We start from the raw sequence: 18,364 nt of genomic DNA, 5'->3' as shown, positions 1-18,364 counted from the left end.
TTGAGGATCCCTTCCAGTTCTAGGAGATAGGTATATCTCCATATAAAAAAAAAAAATTGCTGGCTCTAGTAATTGTGTGCTCAGACCACACTGCCTCTGGGTGGAATGCTGGCTAACTTACAGGGCATCACTTCTTTGTGCCCTGTATGGACAATTGAAACTAGCTTGTGATCCTTTACTGTTGAACAGGTTACGCAATCTGTTTCACTTGATCAGGCCCTGAGGCTTTATGGTGATGCCTTGATGTCCGTCCATCATCTATTATTATTTACCTATGGGAAGCATTGAGGGGGATGGTCCATTTGAAAGATGCTGAAATAAAATAGCTGCTTATGTCAACCGTTTGTTGCTAGATAAGGGGGCGCCGGCTGGGAGCCAGCAAATCCATCTGCTCGCTCTTGTACCAAAGTGATCCCCCTGTCTTGTAGCAGAAAAGAATAAGCGAGCCCAAGTGTAACATATATTAAAGCGAAATGTAAAATAGCAAAGGCCATATGAACGGAGCAGAGGTATTTTCGAGCTGTCTAGTCTAACGTTTGGTATCATTTTTCTCTAGGATTACGGGGGCTTTCACCTCATAAATTTGTGCCTGCTTTAGGTCGTTAATCTTTCTTTACATGTTGCCTTGCAATTTTAGAGCTTTGCCACCATCTGGGATCACATTTTAAATGGAGTTTCCACTCAGTACGTTCCTTTTCATGAAATTATATATATAAAAATATAATAAATATATCGTGGCTGGTTGGTTTTAAACGTTTTCAGTGCTTTTGCAAGGGCTTACTCTGTGTGGAAACGCTTGTCGTCTTTAATAGGGAATCCTAACAGCAACCAGTTAAAGGACCATATTTGCAATATGCTCATAATTGGCAATTTAAAATATTGGTGTAATAATGGAGTTTGCTGAGGAATGTGAGCTTTGTTGTTAAGACATCACAGTCCGTTCAGTGTGTTATTGTCACTGCTGCAGAGAGAGAAGGGGCAACAGAGATAGAAAATCCCAGTGCAAGAGGATTTTCAGGGAAGCACCAACATGTATTAACTTGATGATGAATGATCAGTTCTATCTGGTGGCACAACAGATGTGCCTGGATTTGAGGCCAGGTTTGAGAGAGGAACCAGGCTGTGAGTTGTCGCATGAAAACCCATGGAAGGGAAGATGAGGAGAGGATGGGGAAATGCAGGAGAAAGGGAAAGAGACTTAACTCATACAGGGCCCTCCATTCGCCAATTCATGGAGGCCATAGAAATGACAGAAAAGGGCAAGTGAAAGGGGGCTGTGGAATGCTATTAGCTGCCAAATGGTAAATAATAAATAAATTAATGGAGATATCCTATCTCCTAGAACTGGAAGGGACCTTGAAAGGTCATTGAGTCCAGCCCCCTGCCTTCACTAGCAGGACCAAGTACTGATTTGGCCCCAGATCCCTAAGTGGCCCCCTCAAGGATTGAACTCACAACCCTGGGTTTGAGCAGGTCAATGCTCAAACCACTGCGCTATCCCTCCCCTCCTGGTGGATTGGGACCGAGTATTTCGTCTGAGTACCACTCAGCTGTCAACAAGGGATGGGTATTTGGGAACCCTGGAGTTGTGGGACAGTGTCCATAGATTATGGAAATCCAGAGGGAAGGCATTCCCCAGAAGCGTAGTAGCAAAGGCAGCCTTCCTGTCCCAGACCCTCCTCAGCCAGAAGCCAAGTTCTATCAGGGCTGTGTGCTAATATTGGCTGACTCTTCCATGGCTGGACAGTTGCTGCCAGAGATAGAGCACTGCGTGAGTTAATGTTACCTTTAGGCGCATTCATTCTCCCATGGATGTCTGCACAGATGTCCCGGGGGCCACCCAGGGGTAATGCCGTGGTGCTTGGCTACTTCTGAGCTCCACCTCCATCTGGCTTTGCCGCCAGGATTCCTGAGTGTCAGTCATCTGTGAAGCTTCTTTAAGGGAGCTTCCATGAGAAGGGGGGATGGCGAAAGGGAGGTACCATGGAAGTGGCACTACTTCTCTCAGCATCACCCAGATCAGTAGGCCCTGGATTCTGTACACCTGGGCCAGGAAGGTTCTTATTCCCACTGTAATGGAGGATCAAGTCCTAAACATCATTCATCATCTTGAGTCCCCATATCCTGGGTCGGGCACACACCTTGTTACTCTGATGTGCAATGGCAGTGCATTCAATGTGAAAAGCTTCCCCTTATTTGATTAATGCTTCCCCTTGTATCCAGGGAGAGCCGTGGTTCCCAATTCTGCTTTCAGACACCCTGGTGTAAGTCCATTGGTCAAATTTCCACTGGTGTAACTGAAATCAGAGTCTGAACCATTCTTTCTGACCAAATGTGGCATTTTGCTGATGCCATTAATAACAGGCATTTCCCCTGCAAATAGAAAAAAATTAAGCAGCAATAAGATCCTGTAACTTCCCTAAGTCCTTAGGCCATCAGAGTCAAGATGTCTGTTGCAAGCTCTGCTGATTATTGTAAAGCAATTCTGAACAAATAAATAGCCCAAATGGCTCAGCAGTTTCTGGTGTAATTTTAGCTCTGTGCTCCTCCAAGAATGTACACGATGAATAGGTGAATCTGTAATACATCTACAATTAACTCTATGTACGGCAAGCAGCCCTAGGGCTTGCCATGTAGGAATAATGTCAATAAACAGGTATGCTGTGGACCATGGAAATGTGGTCTTTATTAGTTGGCAGGAAAGTTTTGACCATGAGCTAGGGTGCTGTCTGGAAAAGCAAACAGTTCAGTTATAGATCTTCTTTCTTCCCCCATCCAATTTGCTGGAATCCAAAATCTACCACTTAAATGTACCCCTGGTAAAATATAAACCAATGGACATTTACCACCGTGTAAATCAGGGCTGACTCGTCATGAGCAGAGTTTGGCTGGGTAAGTAAATGTCACATACAGGAAGGTTTCACCTATGTTAGTGACTTTGCAAGTGCAGCTCTGTGAACTTAAACGCGAATCCCCAGGGATATTTTATAACACAGATGCATAAAATTTCATGGGAGAATTTCTCCCAAGGCCCTTTCCCCTCCAGCGTCTGTAGCCATCATTCCACAAGAAACCCAATGCCCAGACACGAAGCATTTCTCTGATTTTTCATGCTTCTAACTTTTTGTTTCCAAGGCTTCACTAGGCATGGCGGAGGGACCTGTTTCTGCTTTGAAAACCCTCCACATGCGGAAAGCTGGAGAAAGGGGTTAAAAATGAACAAGCAGATTTTTTTTTATATATATAAAGTAAAAATATATACTCGACATCTGAAGTTTATTTAGGTCCTTTGGGACAGTGGCGCGGCACTACGTCTGTAGTAAATTGCCAACATTTTATGGTTGTGCTGGCACTGAGTCAAACACACAACTCCTTGGCTTGTGTTGCTGTGTTAAAGCAGGCAGATTCTAGTATGTTTTTCTGTTAGCTGAATATTACTATTGACTGGACAAGGGAAGCCTTGCCCAGCCAGAACTTGTAGCTAACTTTTATTATTATTTTTATTAATAGATCTACCAGGACTTAATTATTTTGATGTTTCATTACTAAAGAGTCGACTCCCTCTGAACCATCCTGACATTAGATCTCTGCAATTTGACAGGCGCAACATTTTTATTTTATTTTGGTTATGATTTTATTTTTATTGGGCTGATGTTAATAATTGGAAGTTTTCAGAGGAGCTATTTATTTATTTAAGTTCGCTATCTATCTATCTATCTATCTATCTATCTATGTGAGAGAGAGAGAGATGGCTGGAATTTTCAAAAGACTCTAAAAGACAGGCACCCCAATTCCTACTGAATTTCTTCAGAAAATCCCAGTCCACATGTTTATCTTCACACAAAACCACCAAGTTGTGCATCAACTAAGGTTGCTGCACATGTAACATACCTGACACAAAACCTCAAAAACCAGCAAATGAAAAGGTAAGCTACCTTACCTCTGCTCCTCCATACAGAGACGTACACCTCCTCATGAGCACACCTACTCTACATCACATAGAGCATACCATGACTTGAACTCTGCCCCAGTAAGGATACCAGCCTTCTACACTCCCACCAATCCCTCCATGACTTCTCCCTTCCAACCCATTGTCCCTTCTGTGCAGATCTGAGAACCCTCGGCTCCTCATATGTGGGGACTTGGAGCTCTAAGTTGCAATTGCACCAGGGGAAGGCTGCTATGGAATTGGGTGATCGACAGAGAAGACCTATTGGATCACCTAATCCAGCCCAAATCAGGATCATGCCCTGTAGTAGAGTCTCCATTGTTTTGTCCAATGTGATGGAAAACTGTAGCGCTTCCATTTGGAGATAAATTCAAGTCACAAAGTTCAGGTCCAAAGTTCAGGGAAGCTTAGATCCTGGGCTTTGTCTGGGGCTCATTTCTGCTTTCCCTAGGATATTCTGTGGTCTAGTTAGGTCTTTCTCCTAAGGACATTTTCCTCTGATTCTCAGCATGAGTTTCACCATTCCCTAGTTTCATACCATTGCTCCTCTTCATGTCCCTTTAAACAATTCCTCTGTCTATGTGATGTTTATACCGTTCAGGTGTGTGTACACAGTTATTGTTGTATCCATTAGTCCAACAATTGGCCAAGCTAATCCTATTTCTTTTCATCTTTACTTTTCAATAGGTCCCTCCAGACCTTTATTCACTTTTGTTGCTCTTCTCTGATTTCCTTTCAATCAGTCAAAATTTTCTGCTGGCATTAACTCACCCAGGTCTGAAAGATGTGTGTCTGTGTTATTTCAACATAAAAACAAGTTGTTATATCTAAAATTCATAATAAATGCTTAGCATATACATTGCTTTTTACATTTTCAAAGTCCTGCCCAAGACATTGTAGAAGGAATCTTCACATCTGTTAGCACTGAGAAGATAAAACAGAACTCTTTCTCCCACAGTTTCCCTACTATGCCCCTTCTAGTTCTTATTCTATGTTAAGATAATTTGAATTCTTCCTGATGACATGAGTGATCTTGGCCTTTGCTGGTTTCTTCTTTCATGCAGGAACTGATGGATTTATATAAAGTGTTCTGGCTCTGGAACTGATAAGGAGCAGCAGTAGCAGCTGTGGGTTGATTTTGGAAGGAAACCTGCGATAATATAAACTGATGCACTGCTGTAGTTGTGAGTGCGCAAAGTCTGAAACAAAAGTACCGTAGACCTGATCCAAAGCCCACTGAACTCAGTGGGGGTGTTTTCCATTGACTTCAGCAGGCTTTGGCCCCAAGAGATGTGTGGAATCTTCAAAAGGGTCTGGCCCATTTTTTAAAATGACATGGGCACATGGGACCCTAAGGCTTATTAAACTTCGCTCCTGCGTCCAAGTCACTTTTTTGAAAATGGGACTTAGGCTTCTAAGTCACTTAGTCACTTTACAAATTTTACTTTGTCTGCTCTTGGGCTATTCACTTTAAACCCAAATTGTTAACCTTCTCAGTGAGGATCATCATAACAGAAACATCCCAGCAAATATGCATATCTGATGCACCTGAGACATACCTGCAATGTGATCCTTGGAAACGATGTTGTTTAGACAACAGGTTTAAGCAATGCATGTAGTGAAACATTCTTTTGATTATTTGGAAAGCGAGATGTCTGTTACTGTCTTTTAAAAATTAGGGTAAAATGCTGGGTTTTCTAGCCCTCTTATTGCCGTCAGTTTATAACAAGCTCATGAATGTTTTTGAATGACCCTCGGTGGGTTTTATAGCAGCATCTACTATTAGAATGCCCACTTCATCAGACTCATTCACCCACGAAAGCTTATGCTCCAATACTTCTGTTAGTCTTAAAGGTGCCACAGGACCCTCTGTTGCTTTTTACAGATTCAGACTAACACGGCTACCCCTCTGATACTATTAGAATGTAAGGCGACCAGCCAAGAAAGCAACACAGAGATAAAGATTCTGCAGAAATTTTGCAGATTTATTTGGAGTGGGTGGAGAGAATTCCCTGATGAATATGGAAAAATTCCCTTGACATGTTTCTGGTTTCCACCTCATTACTAATCCTTGAGGCTGTCCTCTCCCTTATGCTCTTTGACTTTGCACATAAATGCACCACAGTTGCTAACATGGGAGACTCACTCCTCTCCGTGAAAGAATAATATACATAGCCCAGTTTTAGCGCAGTGGACTATTGGAGGACAATGTGGGACTTGTTTTCATACACACAATACTGTAGTATATGCAGAAGAGCGTTGAGATTTCCCTAGTCTGAGAAGGAATATCGAACAGTGGGATGGGATTAAAAAACGTGATCGGAGTTTATGTAATACTGTACCAATAAGGAAAGGGGGGGGGGAAGGCCATGTGTGTTTACAGTCCCAGAGAAGAGCGTTTACTCTGGTGTATCAATAGCCTTGTGTTGGGTTTTAGTGGCATAGAGTTTAGTAAATTAGGAGTTTTTAGGTACTTAGCACTTTAATGGTTCTCACTAAGAACATAATTAAACTCTAGACCCCTTAGGGAGAAAAAACAGTTTATTGTGCATATTTTTAGAAGTTGTTACCAACCCTGGTAGATACAAGCCAGAAAACGTGCATTAGCTGGAACTTAGAATTTATTTATCACAGCGAGCAGCCCCCACCAAATACCGCTTGAGAATCACACGTCACAAACCTGTCCCATGAATTATGGAATGAATTCTCCCCAATCTTATTTCAAAACACATGTGTGGTGTTTTTTCTTACTGGTGGAGGTGCAAGGCAGGGCTGTAGGTTTATTATTGTGTGTGGTGGGTTGACACATGCAACCATGCTGTTGCAAACAGTTTTATATTTAAAAAGTAAAACCATTTTGTGAGATCATCCAACATTGCGGCTTATTCTAAGACTGCTTAGCCAAGGTTTCCTCTCCATTTCAGTTATGAGTTTGTCTTGCAGCTGGTTAATTCAGTTCATACAGGGCTGCTGCAGATACTGAAGTGGATCACAATCACTATCTCTTGCTCAATTCTCTCAGTAGAACTTTTTCTTGGAAGCTCTCTAGGATGCATGAGGTTATGAATCAGCAAAGAAGTGGAGCTGAAGGTTTAATAACACCCCCAGACTAAACCCCCTTAAAAAGATGATGGAATGTTTCCCTCTTCCCATGGTTTTGACACTGATGCCTCTTCATCACAAAGCAGAGATGTTTACATAGGAAACAGTTGTGCTCGGAAAGCACTCAGCATGCCAGAATTACGCAGTTTTGCAGGTTTTCCTCTTAAATGCCAGCATATGCTCCATGTACCTTCCCCCAACCTCGACTATACCAGTGGGTATTCCACAGGTGGAATGGTTGGCGGGAGGTGAAGGAGGCAGAGGGGGAAGCCACCCCAAGCTCCAGTTGGCAGCTGTTAACTTGAACACACAAGGAAAACAGAGAAATTTCCCGGCGACGCAGGTGCCTGTGTGTCGGGTTGCTCTGACTCTGACTTGCTCTGGAACGCGACTTTTGCCTCAACACCCTTTCCTGAGTAAACACTCGTTTCTCACTGGAAAAGCTGCATAGCACTACACCCTTTTCCACAACCATATGGAATGCATTCCGAAGGAACACACACACACAATGTGCTCCTCTGGGCTTTTCTCTTCTTTTGCTCCCTCTCTTCTCCTCACCTATCTTTTAACTAATCTCTCTCTCTCTCTCTCTCTCTCTCTCTCTCACACACACACACACACACACACACACACACACACACACACACTTTCCTATTACTTACCATGTTTTAGTTACACAAGATTTATGGTTTCGAGAGGTGGCTACAGTGTTGGAGAGGAAGGTTACATTATTGATAATGTCTTGATAGGCTCCATATGCCTAAAACCGTTTCCCATCAAAAACACTTCTTTCCCTCCATCAACAAATCCTCCAAGGAGCCATGTATTCTTTGTGGTGCTGCTGCTGGTGCATTAGAATGTAGGTCCCTTGGGTCGGGGACTTATTTGACTCATCTCGCCTATTGCACAGCCTCTCATCTACCAACATCTGTGTATAGATATTGAAAACAGGAAGGAAAAAGTACTGTGCTAACATGAGCTGCATTACTGACCCCATGACAAATTGCTAAGCTGCATCTGTTCCCTTTTTCTCTTGTTTCTTCTTTGGGATGAGGATTATTGATAACGAAAATGGCCGCTCACCACTTAGTGTGATCAGGAGTTGGGATAAATATCAGAAAATCCATCCATGGAGTCTGGGCTGTCCCCAAACAGATGTACAAATGTCTCTTTAAGTCGGTGGCTCTCAACCTTTCTGGACTACTGTACCCCGTTCAGGAGTCTGATTTTTCTTGCGTACCCCCAAGTTAAAAACGACTTGCTTACAAAATCATACATAAAAATACAGAAGTGTCCCAGCACTCTATTAATGAACAATTGCTGACTTTCTCATTATTACCATATCATTATAAAATAAATCAATGGGACTATAAATATTGTACTTGCATTTCAGTGTATAGTCTATAGAGCAGAATAAACAAGTCGTTGTCTATATGAAACTTTAATTTGTACTGACTTCGCTAGTGCTTTTTATGCAGCCTGTTGTAAAACTCAGCAAATCTCTAGATGAGTTGATGTACCCCCTGGAAGATCTCTTGGTACCCCCAAGGGTATGCGTAGCCCTGGTTGAGAACCACTGCTGTAAGCTGTGACTCAGGCTGGGTCTACTTTACAAAGTTTTGCAAGCTTAGCTGTATCAGCTGGGAGTGTGAAAAACTCAGGCACAACTGTACCAACAGCAGAGTGCTTTCGTTGGCATAGCTAATGTCGTTCAGAGAGCTAACGTGGCGGTGCTGGCAGAACTATACCAGCAAACGCTCCGTAATGTAGACAAGCTCTCGGATGGGCGTGGTTTTGCATGGGACCCTTCTCCCATGTGCTTTTCCTTCCCCGACAGAAGGGGGCGCTTCAGAGACTAGGCTACTTCCCTGCACAGAAGAGGATGCACAGAACCTCTGTGGTCTGGCAATCCCTTGAGAACACGTTTCTCAACGCCTGAGTTTGATGCGCCCCACGCTGGCTGCCTTTCTCAAGGATCTAGGTATTTACACTTCTGGTCCTTGCAGAAGGTGAGGCAGTACAGCGAGTGAAGAGATCTATGCACGTCTTCACAGCACGCCAACCGCAAGATAAAATGGCAAGACCCATTTATCAGGGGGGAAGAGGGATGAGGGTGTGTGCCACCTTTACCTACCTTTGTCACTTTTAATTTCAGATTATTGTTTGCAGGCCTTCGACCACTTGTCCATTCCCCGGTTTTGCTGGGTAAAATTACACCCTGAAAAATTAACACTTTATCCAGTTTGGTTTTGGTTTAACGTCTCCTCTCTCTCTGTCTCTCTCAAGTCTGTCCTTTCTAAAGGGAAATGTATTGCCTAGCAGTTTTGGAGGCAAGGTGGAAAAAAACCCTTGATGAATCTCTCTGAAGTACTGGGGATTGCTTGTGAAGAACCAAACATCCAGATTAATTTAAAACAGCTCCCAAGTGGGGGGAGGGGGTCGAAGGGCCCCCAATGCCATTTCAAACCGATCATCTTGCTGAACCAGGATGTATGAACACCATGACCCTCTGCCCCCTTGTTGTACTGGACTTGGCAGCGTTCCTTGACCCCTCCGATTGCTCCATCCTGTCCCGGTGTCAAAGGAAGGAAGGATGCGGTCTCTTGTCCTGGGGGGGTTACAACAGCCTCAAACCCAGATAAAGCAACAGCTTTATTAATTCCAGCTTTGCTAATAGGGAATTACAATGGTTGTGGGATTTGGCAGTGGGCGCAGACTCCATTGCCATGTACAGTACAATATTTTCCCTGGATTGTTTGTATTTTTGATTTTGCTACAAATAATTTAAAGATGTGTTGTGTCTCCTTCAATTAAAACAGTGATTTTCAGCTATTGTGTTTGCTGTCAGGATTTTAAAACAATGGTAATAAATTTGAGCTTTTGTTAGACATGTTAAGGTGAATTGTTAACTCTGTAGCATTTTTATCGGAGGTGGTTATTAACAGACATGAGTTCGTTTTAGCCTGGGTGGTAGGATAAGCAGGTTTATTGCACTGGGTAGAAAACTCCCCGGTGTCAAAGAAAAAAATCAGGTTGATATATGAATAATTTGGTGCAAACACAAGCATCTTAAACTGACACCCCGCATTTGGAAGCATTTAGTTAGATTGTAAACACTATTGAAATAGAGCCCGCCTCTTTGAATCAGAAGACCTGAGTTCCTTTCCCTTCCTGGTTCTGTGACTTCCTGGGTTGCGTGACCTTTCCCTTTGTTCCTCCAGCTGTTTCACCTCTTTTATGATACTTATCACTTGTTTTGATTTTTTTTTTCCTCCCCAGTTTTTGGTTTTACAACAAGAAAATGCAAAATTTGGACTGAAAGGGAAATGGTCTTCAAAAAATTTCATTTGGGGGGGGTGGGGGGTAGGAGGTCGTTTTCCAATAGAAAGTTTCAACAAAGTATGTTTAACCAGCTCTTAGTAATGGTAGTAGATATGGAGGGGACTTGTTGCCACATGACACCTCTTCTTTACTCTTTCAGACCCAGCCAGTACCCAACCCACTAGCCTATTACATGCACCGGTCACCATGGTGGTTTCACCAGTTTGAGACGTTATGCAATCACTTCATCGAGCTGGTGGTGCCGTTTTTTATCTTCATGGGACGTCGCATGTGCATCATTCACGGCATTTTACAGATTCTCTTCCAGGTGAGGCTTTCCTGCTTTTGCCTTATTAGTGTCATGGCTGAGTGAGTGGTTGTTGGGGGCATTTGAAAGACTCTGGAAGCCTCCCCCTATTTTTATATGTGTTGCAACATGAACGTACAAGATCTAGGGAAATATACGAACAAAAATGGCGGTGGAATTGGATGATTCAGGTTAGGTTACTAGTTTGAATCCAGCCCAGGTTGATGGTTATTCAGAATCATTGGTTGACAGCTCTTGGGTGAGTTGCTGGCAGAGTGTCTGATGTCAGTGCATTCACTACAGCCAATGTTGTCCTCTCTGCCCATAAGATTGCTAATTGGTACAAGTGTGATGTAGATAAATCTGTAGGGCAGGGATCGGCAACCTTTGGCACGTGGCCCGTCAGGGAAATCCGCTGGCGGGCCGGGACGGTTTGTTTACCTGCAGCGTCCGCAGGTTCGGCCAATCACAGCTCCCACTGCCTGCGGTTCACCGTTCCAGGCCAATGGGGGCCGCGGGAAGCGGCGCGGGCCGAGGGAGCTGCGATTGGCCGAACACTGCAGTCGCAGCAGGTAAACAAACCATCCTGGCCCACCAGCGGATTTCCCTGACAGCCAAAGGTTGCCGATACCTGCCCTACAGATTTATCTACAGATTTATCTACATCACACTTGTACCAATTAGCAGAGAGGACAAGATTGGCAAAGGGATTAAAATGAAATGCTGACTAGGCCATGACTCCGATTGATGGAGGTGGTAGAGTTGAATGAAATTTCTCTATTTATCAAAAATAATTTTTTTTTATGAAAACATTTTTTTTTTCAAAATTTTCTATTCTTTGAAGAATATTGACAAATGTTAATGGAAAAATTTAGCCTGTTCGTCATCATTCAAAATGTTTGTTTCATTTTTTTGTAATATCAAGTTTGAGCACTTTATTTTGAAAATAAAAATGTTTAATGTAATAAGACAATCCATGAAAAATTCAAAAAACTGAAAATCATAGACTGTTTCTTTACTAATTCACATCTGAATCTTTCCCCTCAAATGTTTTTTAATTAAACACCAGCCATTCTGATTCTCAGATGTAACTTTCAGTTTTTGTTAAATACTCTCTGTTCAATGTCTCTTCAGCATTGGGAAGCTCATATACCGTAGCTGATGGTGCTTTTGCAAATACATGTGATATATAAACTGGAGAACAACTTATAAACTATCTGGGTAAACCACAAAAATGCTGATTGGATTTTAAAAGACTGACATGAAAGCAAGGGAATTTTGAGTTCATGATGAAATATCCCTGCCTTCCCAATCACATTCCGTCCCATCTAGGTACCACAGCACATGTGGCCTGTTTGCTCTCTTTACGCACCTTGTGGTGCTAGGGTTATTACATGTGATGCTTTATGAAGTCTCTCTTCTATGCTACAATCACCTGCAAATGGGAGCCAAGACCGGGACGTAGTATAGTGGGTTAGAAATGGATTTGTTTACCATTTGATTGGCTCTATACTGGAACAATCCAAGATCCCACTTTAAAAAGTAAATTCTATCCACATCAGAGTCTTTGACTGTAAGAACTTAATGCCCAGGTACATTTCACTCTGCACTGTTTACCCAGCAGTGCCCCCATACAGAACTAGTCAATATTCCTGTTGAAGCGTGATTGTTATAAAGATGACAATGCTGATAACTCTAGGAGGATGAAAAGATTGTTAGCTGTCTCTCATGCCTTTTATCCAGGTGTTGATTATTATTTGAGTGATATCCTGTCACATGTATTGTGCAAATATAGAGCAACTCTAGGCAACTGTTTGGAATTCCCTCTCTTGTTTTTAACCTTAGTGTGTTACGGTAGCCTCAGCCAGATTTATGTGGTTAAATACGATATTCTGTGGCTGCTGCAGTATATTCTTCAGTATGCTAGAAAGAATAATTTCAGACTCAATCTACATAGCTATGGCATTTCTAGGGTGCCTATTACTTTAGTACCTGAGCAGTATAATGCTTGCTGAGAAATCAGTACCATGTGCTTTGGTGCATAGGTGCCATTCTACTCAGCTCTTCCTAAATTACAGTCCAAGGAAAAAATGTAATAGATCTATGGACCTTATTGCTTGAAAAGACGAAATTTTCAGATAAGTACGGTCCATTTTCCTATTGTGGTTAAACACTAAAGGTTTACTAAGTAGCTCTTAATACAGAGTATTGATAGAAAACCAGCTCTTCTTAAGTAATGGATTGTGCAAGAAATCTCTCGTGTCAGTTCTCCTAAGTATTGATATTCAATCATTAGTGCTAGAGTGGCTTGTTAAAATTCAACCACTGGGCAGCTGATAGGAGCTGGAGTAGCAGCTTCATGTTGCAGGGGTGTGTGATCATTTTGTTCAGTTGGGATGCATGCATTTATTCAGTTGTAACAGCTGGGCTGCCCCCAGCTTTGGACTGGAACCATATGCAGAGTGGTGAGCCGTGTGCTTGGATTTGCTGCAAAACCACAAGTTCATTCAATTACGGGCCCACATTCGAACCTGAACTGAGTTTTGCATTTATAACAAAACCCTAAACCAAGTCAATTTTGTCTGGTTTTGAAGTTTTGCTGCCAAGATTTCAATGTTTTGCACTGCTTTGAGGAAAAAAACATTTTGTCATTCAAATCCCTCCTCCCAGCCATCCCCCATGAACCAAAAAAAGATGCACAAATATCTCTGCATTATCCCTTTGCTGGCTCTGGCTTACTGTATATTTGGCGTCCTCTTACATGTAAAACTAATGCTGAGCATCGTAGCAAAGAAAACGAATGCTGCCCACTCTACAGCCAGAACCAAACCTGGAGACAACCATTCTAAATTCAGCCTTCCTGACAGAGCCAGAAAACGGGCTAGCAACTTCTCAGATGACCCCCTAATGGGCAATGCAACCATTTGTATGCTACAAAATTTAAAAGGGGGAGCCACTGGGATCTGAAAAAGAAAGGCACGTACAATAAAGGCTGGTAATGACATAATGTAAGTGGGGCCATCTACCTGCCGTTTAGTTGGCACTTTATTGATAGTTTGCAATTACTGACCTATTTCTATCACAAGGGGCGTCTACAAGGGAAAAAGGGTCTCAGTGTAATAAGCAGCCCTGGAGCCTTTATAGCATTTCAACAAAAACCTGTTTATTTAATATTTACTGCCCCTTTCCTTCATTCAGAATGACTTTTATTGACAATACTTCTGCTCTGCAAAGGAAGCCATAAAGTTTAATGTTGATATACCACTTAATTCTGTTTTTCAAGATTTGAATTGACATTACATGCAAGTTTTATTGGACATTTTATAATTGTTATTGGAGTCATGGTGGCTAGGCTAAGTAAGTGTATTTTTCCAGATTCCAACTGGCCTGGAGAATATTGCTTTGTCGGGAGTCCCCCTCCCAAAACGGAGTGAATTATTCTTCTATTTCACGCTGTAATGAAAAGGTTTAGGGAAGAGGCTTCCATCGTTGCCAATCCTGCTAGGGAGATGGTAAGGAGCGTGTGATCCCAACAGAACTGAGGACTACACTCACGGGATGTGACTCGATGACAGAATTACAGTCCGGTTATGCTGTATCGTGCATTTATCATTTGCAATACATAGGATACCCGTGGGCGACCTACTGTGGGGAAGCAATTCAGCATCTCTGTCTGAACATGAATGAAACATACGCAGTGACTCTTGTAAATATAGATATGTAATATGCTCACTTTCCTCCTCTGTTGTTCAAATATTTGTTGTGATATATACACTGCATTTAAAGAGAAACTGACAGTGTTGGCTGGCCCCAGATTTTACCCTCCTCTCACCCCTCCCACTAAAAAAAATTTTTTTTTCTTTCAAAATATCCACCCCACCATAACTGAGAGGTTTCTTCCCTTCTGAAACCAGGGGCTGTAACAGGCTTGAAACCCAGAGGCTGGGCTGGGGGACCAGACAGCAAACTTAGGTCCTGTCCCTGATTGTTTCTTGGCAATGCACTGCATGCATAGATACAGCACCAACCCTTCCTCGTCGTGGCATTGTTCGGGTGAGCAAGGCAGAGAAGTTGAAATTGATGGGAATTGTATGTGCTAGACACCAGCCTACCCTGCAGGCTCAGAGAACTTGAACCAGGTAGGAAGAGTGAAGACCTGTGCTACACACCTACCATCTTCATGAACCCCATTGGTCTGATCCAACCAACCAGAGAGCTAAGATTTTAAGAATGCTTCAGCCTTGTAACTGCAGATGATGTTGTTGTTGCCTTTTTTTTTTTCCGTTGGGTGTGTATTTTTACTGTCTTGGGTGTGTTCTCTGGAGAAAAGGGAGTAAATTTTGGGCCCGTCCACCTTGACAAGTGTCCCTTTAACTAAAGCTGCCTCTTATTTCACTCTCTGGCTGGATTCCTAGTTAATGATATAATCCCCGTGAGCCTGAGGGCATCCCAGTGCCAGAGGGCAAGGGGCTCACTGGTATCAGGTAGTGAGTTTCAGCTGGCTGACCAGTTCAGTGTACCCCAATTCACTTATGACATAATCTGTACCTAGTAGGTGTCGTGTGAGTTATCATTAGAAAGCCAATAACACACGGATCATTACCGTTCCTGTGTGGTGTATATATGGTAAACGCCCAAAGGACTGTAAATGTGAAAGAAATATGGGACTAAAATGTGTTTGAACCAGACAAGTCTAGAGACTGGGTAAACAGGCTTTTTCCAGACAGAGGAAAGGCCAACACCTCGATCCAGGTGCAATGCCAATCACAGACAGATGGCCGTTCATTGGCATATCAGTGGCTACAGGGACAGATCCGTTTGCATTGTAGAAAGCCCCAGAGGGGAAGAAACCAGCATGGAACCTTCTCCATCAGACTCCATGGCCTCTTTCCCGACAGCAGGGACATTGGTCTTTGAGAAAGATACGTTTCAAAAGTTCAGTGAACCATGAAAGAGACAGGCAAAGAACCACAAGTGATCTCTCACCTAAGACGACAAAGGAACCAAGCCCTTTGGATTTGTGGGAGATTTTGACAAAGAGAGCGGTCAGCCATCTTCATGCAAGGAAGTGTGGTAAGAATCTTAGGATAGGTCTTCACTACCCGCCGGATCGGCGGGTAGCAATCGATCTATCGGGGATCGATTTATTGCGTCTCGTCTAGATGCTATAAATCGATCCCTGAACGCGCTCCCCGTCGACTCCGGAACTCCACCAGCGCGAGAGGCGGAAGCAGAGTCGACGGGGGAGCCGCGGCCGTCGATCCCGCGCCGTGAGGACGGGAGGTAAGTCGATCTAAGATACGTCGACTTCAGCTACACTATTCTCATAGCTGAAGTTGCGTATCTTAGATCGATCCCTCCCCCCCACAGTGTAGACCAGCCCTTACCTTAAACTAAGACATAGTTTTGTAAAGTCTTGGTCACTAGAAAGTGTTTCTCAATTTTAGTTGCTTGTAATCATTTCTATCTTTATCCCTTATATCTGAGCTCCCTTAAAACCTCTCTTTTTGATTAAACAAACTTCTTTTATTTTTAGTCTAAATCAACCCCGTACTGTGTTTGCCTTGACGTGATGATTGTCTCCAGTTCAAACAACGAGCTTTCTTCTCTTCAAAGAGGCAATGAACATTATTACTCCTCTGATTGTTCCAGGACATTTCAGGGCAGATGGTTTGGGGAAAACTTTGGACTTTGGGGGGGTGTTGGGGTCGCTTGGCTAGGAGTAAGCAAAGAGGGTGGAGACCAGTGTGTGGCTGAGGGGTAACAAGCAAGCTGCTGGAGTCAGAGCTGCTCAAAACGCAGACACCTAGTGTATGTTTGGATGCTGGCTGGGAGAGTCCAGAAGGGAGCTAAGCAGCTGAATGTTTTAAGGCACCAGGGTTAGCGGATAAGCAGTGACACAACCTCTCACTGGCGTGAATTGCACCTCAGAACCCGACACTCCCCAATAAGTCAGACAACCTTATTTGTCAGAAACTTCTTAGTGTAAACAGACCTCGGTTTAAAAAGCAAGTGACGAGTGAGAGATGAATGCAAGCTGGTTCCCATTAGAAAAATCATTACTTGTCATTATTAAACACCAAATTGCCAAGAAAAAGGCTTTGAGGTTTACAGCTGTGGGTGTAGTTCTTGCAAGCAGCTGCACACAGAGATATTCGCAGTCAGATAATAGTGCCCAGAGCCCATTTGCCCAGGACCAAAGGTGAGTCAAGAGAAAATGTCACCCAAGATTTAAGAGCAGCGAGGCCAACCCCCGTCAGCAATTTATCCTCATGGCAGGCTCAGAAGCAGCTCTCGAGCCATTAACACAGCTGCGCACAGTGCCTGCCAAGGGGCCAGGTGCCTCTGCTGGAAGACTCTCTTCCACAGCTTGGCATGCATGTCCCGCTACAGCTGGCTACGTCTCGTGTGTGTCCGTGTCCATAAGTGCCGATGATTCCCTGATGCTGGGAAAGAGATTGAAAAGCGCCATTCTGATCCCTTGATTGATTGCAATTGAAACCCTAAAACTCCAGGACAATACACTTTAACTCTCAAAAGAGATCGTTATGGAGTCAAAGCTTTGGGGCCGTGTGAGTCCGACTCTGGGAGAGCCTGTATCAGACTTCCCAAAGCTCAGTAACTACTGCTGAGCGGCATGGATGGAGTGTTCATATAGAGCCGTATGATTTTCTATGCAGCGTTTGTGACCATCATTGCTTGACAGCGCTGTAGCGACAGGCGTTTGCTCTGCAGTGGGATCCAGAGCAGCGTCCCAAGAGCCCTCCTCTCTGGCCGTGTTCCCAGGACCCACGCGTCACGTGTTCATTTCCACAGATTTACTAACACAGCCGAGTTCTAACGTAACTAATATTTTATATATTGGAGATTCAGGTGGGAAATCGGTATGAATGTGACCCGGGCACACGATGGGCAGATACCGCGCAAGCTGCTCACTTCTTTCCCCAGCACGGCCCTGCCGGTGCAGCTCAGCTCTGACCTGCAGCGCCCCCTGCCGCTGCAGTCCTGGTCCTCACCCGCCTGCGTCCGTGCTCCTCAATCCGCAGCTGCAGCATCCTTCGCTGTTGCAGTGCTGGGCCCGCATTCTTCCTGCCAATGAGCCTCCAGCCTTATCCAGACTGCTCCAGTCCTGGGGGCTGGCTTAAGCAGACTATCAAACTGCACCCCCATTCTCTGCTGGTCAGAAAGGGAGATTAAGATCAGGCTAGGAGGCCCGCTTTTCGTTTCAGCTTCGGTCAGGATTTGACGTCAGAACTTTTAGCTTTTTCAGACCCAAGAGTAGTGTACTAACCCAGCACATGTATGCAGGGCGCCTTATTTTGACCATCTTAGCTGGCATGCAGATATTATCAGGTGATAATGCCGGGTGTCCGCTCCACCATGTGGGCTGCTTTGTATTCAGGATGAAATCTCAAAAGGGGAGCCGATGGATTCCAAGGTAAAAACCTTGTTTCTTGCATTTACAGTACAGAGAAATCCAAATCTAAAACAGAAATAAAACTACATCGACGGTTAACTTTTCAACATCATTACGGATTTATTGTAAGCAGGTGCCAGACTTGACGTGCTGAGCCACACTGCTGCAGATCGGCTCTGCCAAGAACAAAAATAAAGCGGAGGCCAATAATTCAGCCCTGTCTTTGCTCAGTCCTGTAACTGTTGCCCTGTAAAAATAGCCTGGTGCA

General features: G+C 43.7%; 1 protein-coding gene across 1 annotated transcript in view; it reads left to right on the top strand.

Annotated features, from left to right (window-relative positions):
* LMF1 (lipase maturation factor 1) overlaps positions 1-18,364 on the top strand; it is a 347,236-nt gene that overhangs the window by 239,326 nt on the left and 89,546 nt on the right. Inside the window, 1 exon segment of the mRNA XM_026650800.2 lies at positions 10,533-10,700. Coding sequence (XP_026506585.1) covers positions 10,533-10,700 — 168 coding nt within the window.

The sequence above is a fragment of the Terrapene carolina genome, unplaced genomic scaffold (genome assembly GCF_002925995.2).
Source record: "Terrapene carolina triunguis isolate 2854851 unplaced genomic scaffold, T_m_triunguis-2.0 Scaffold93, whole genome shotgun sequence".
Lineage (NCBI taxonomy): Eukaryota > Metazoa > Chordata > Testudines > Emydidae > Terrapene > Terrapene triunguis.
This window is presented reverse-complemented; position numbering and strand designations above follow the sequence as displayed.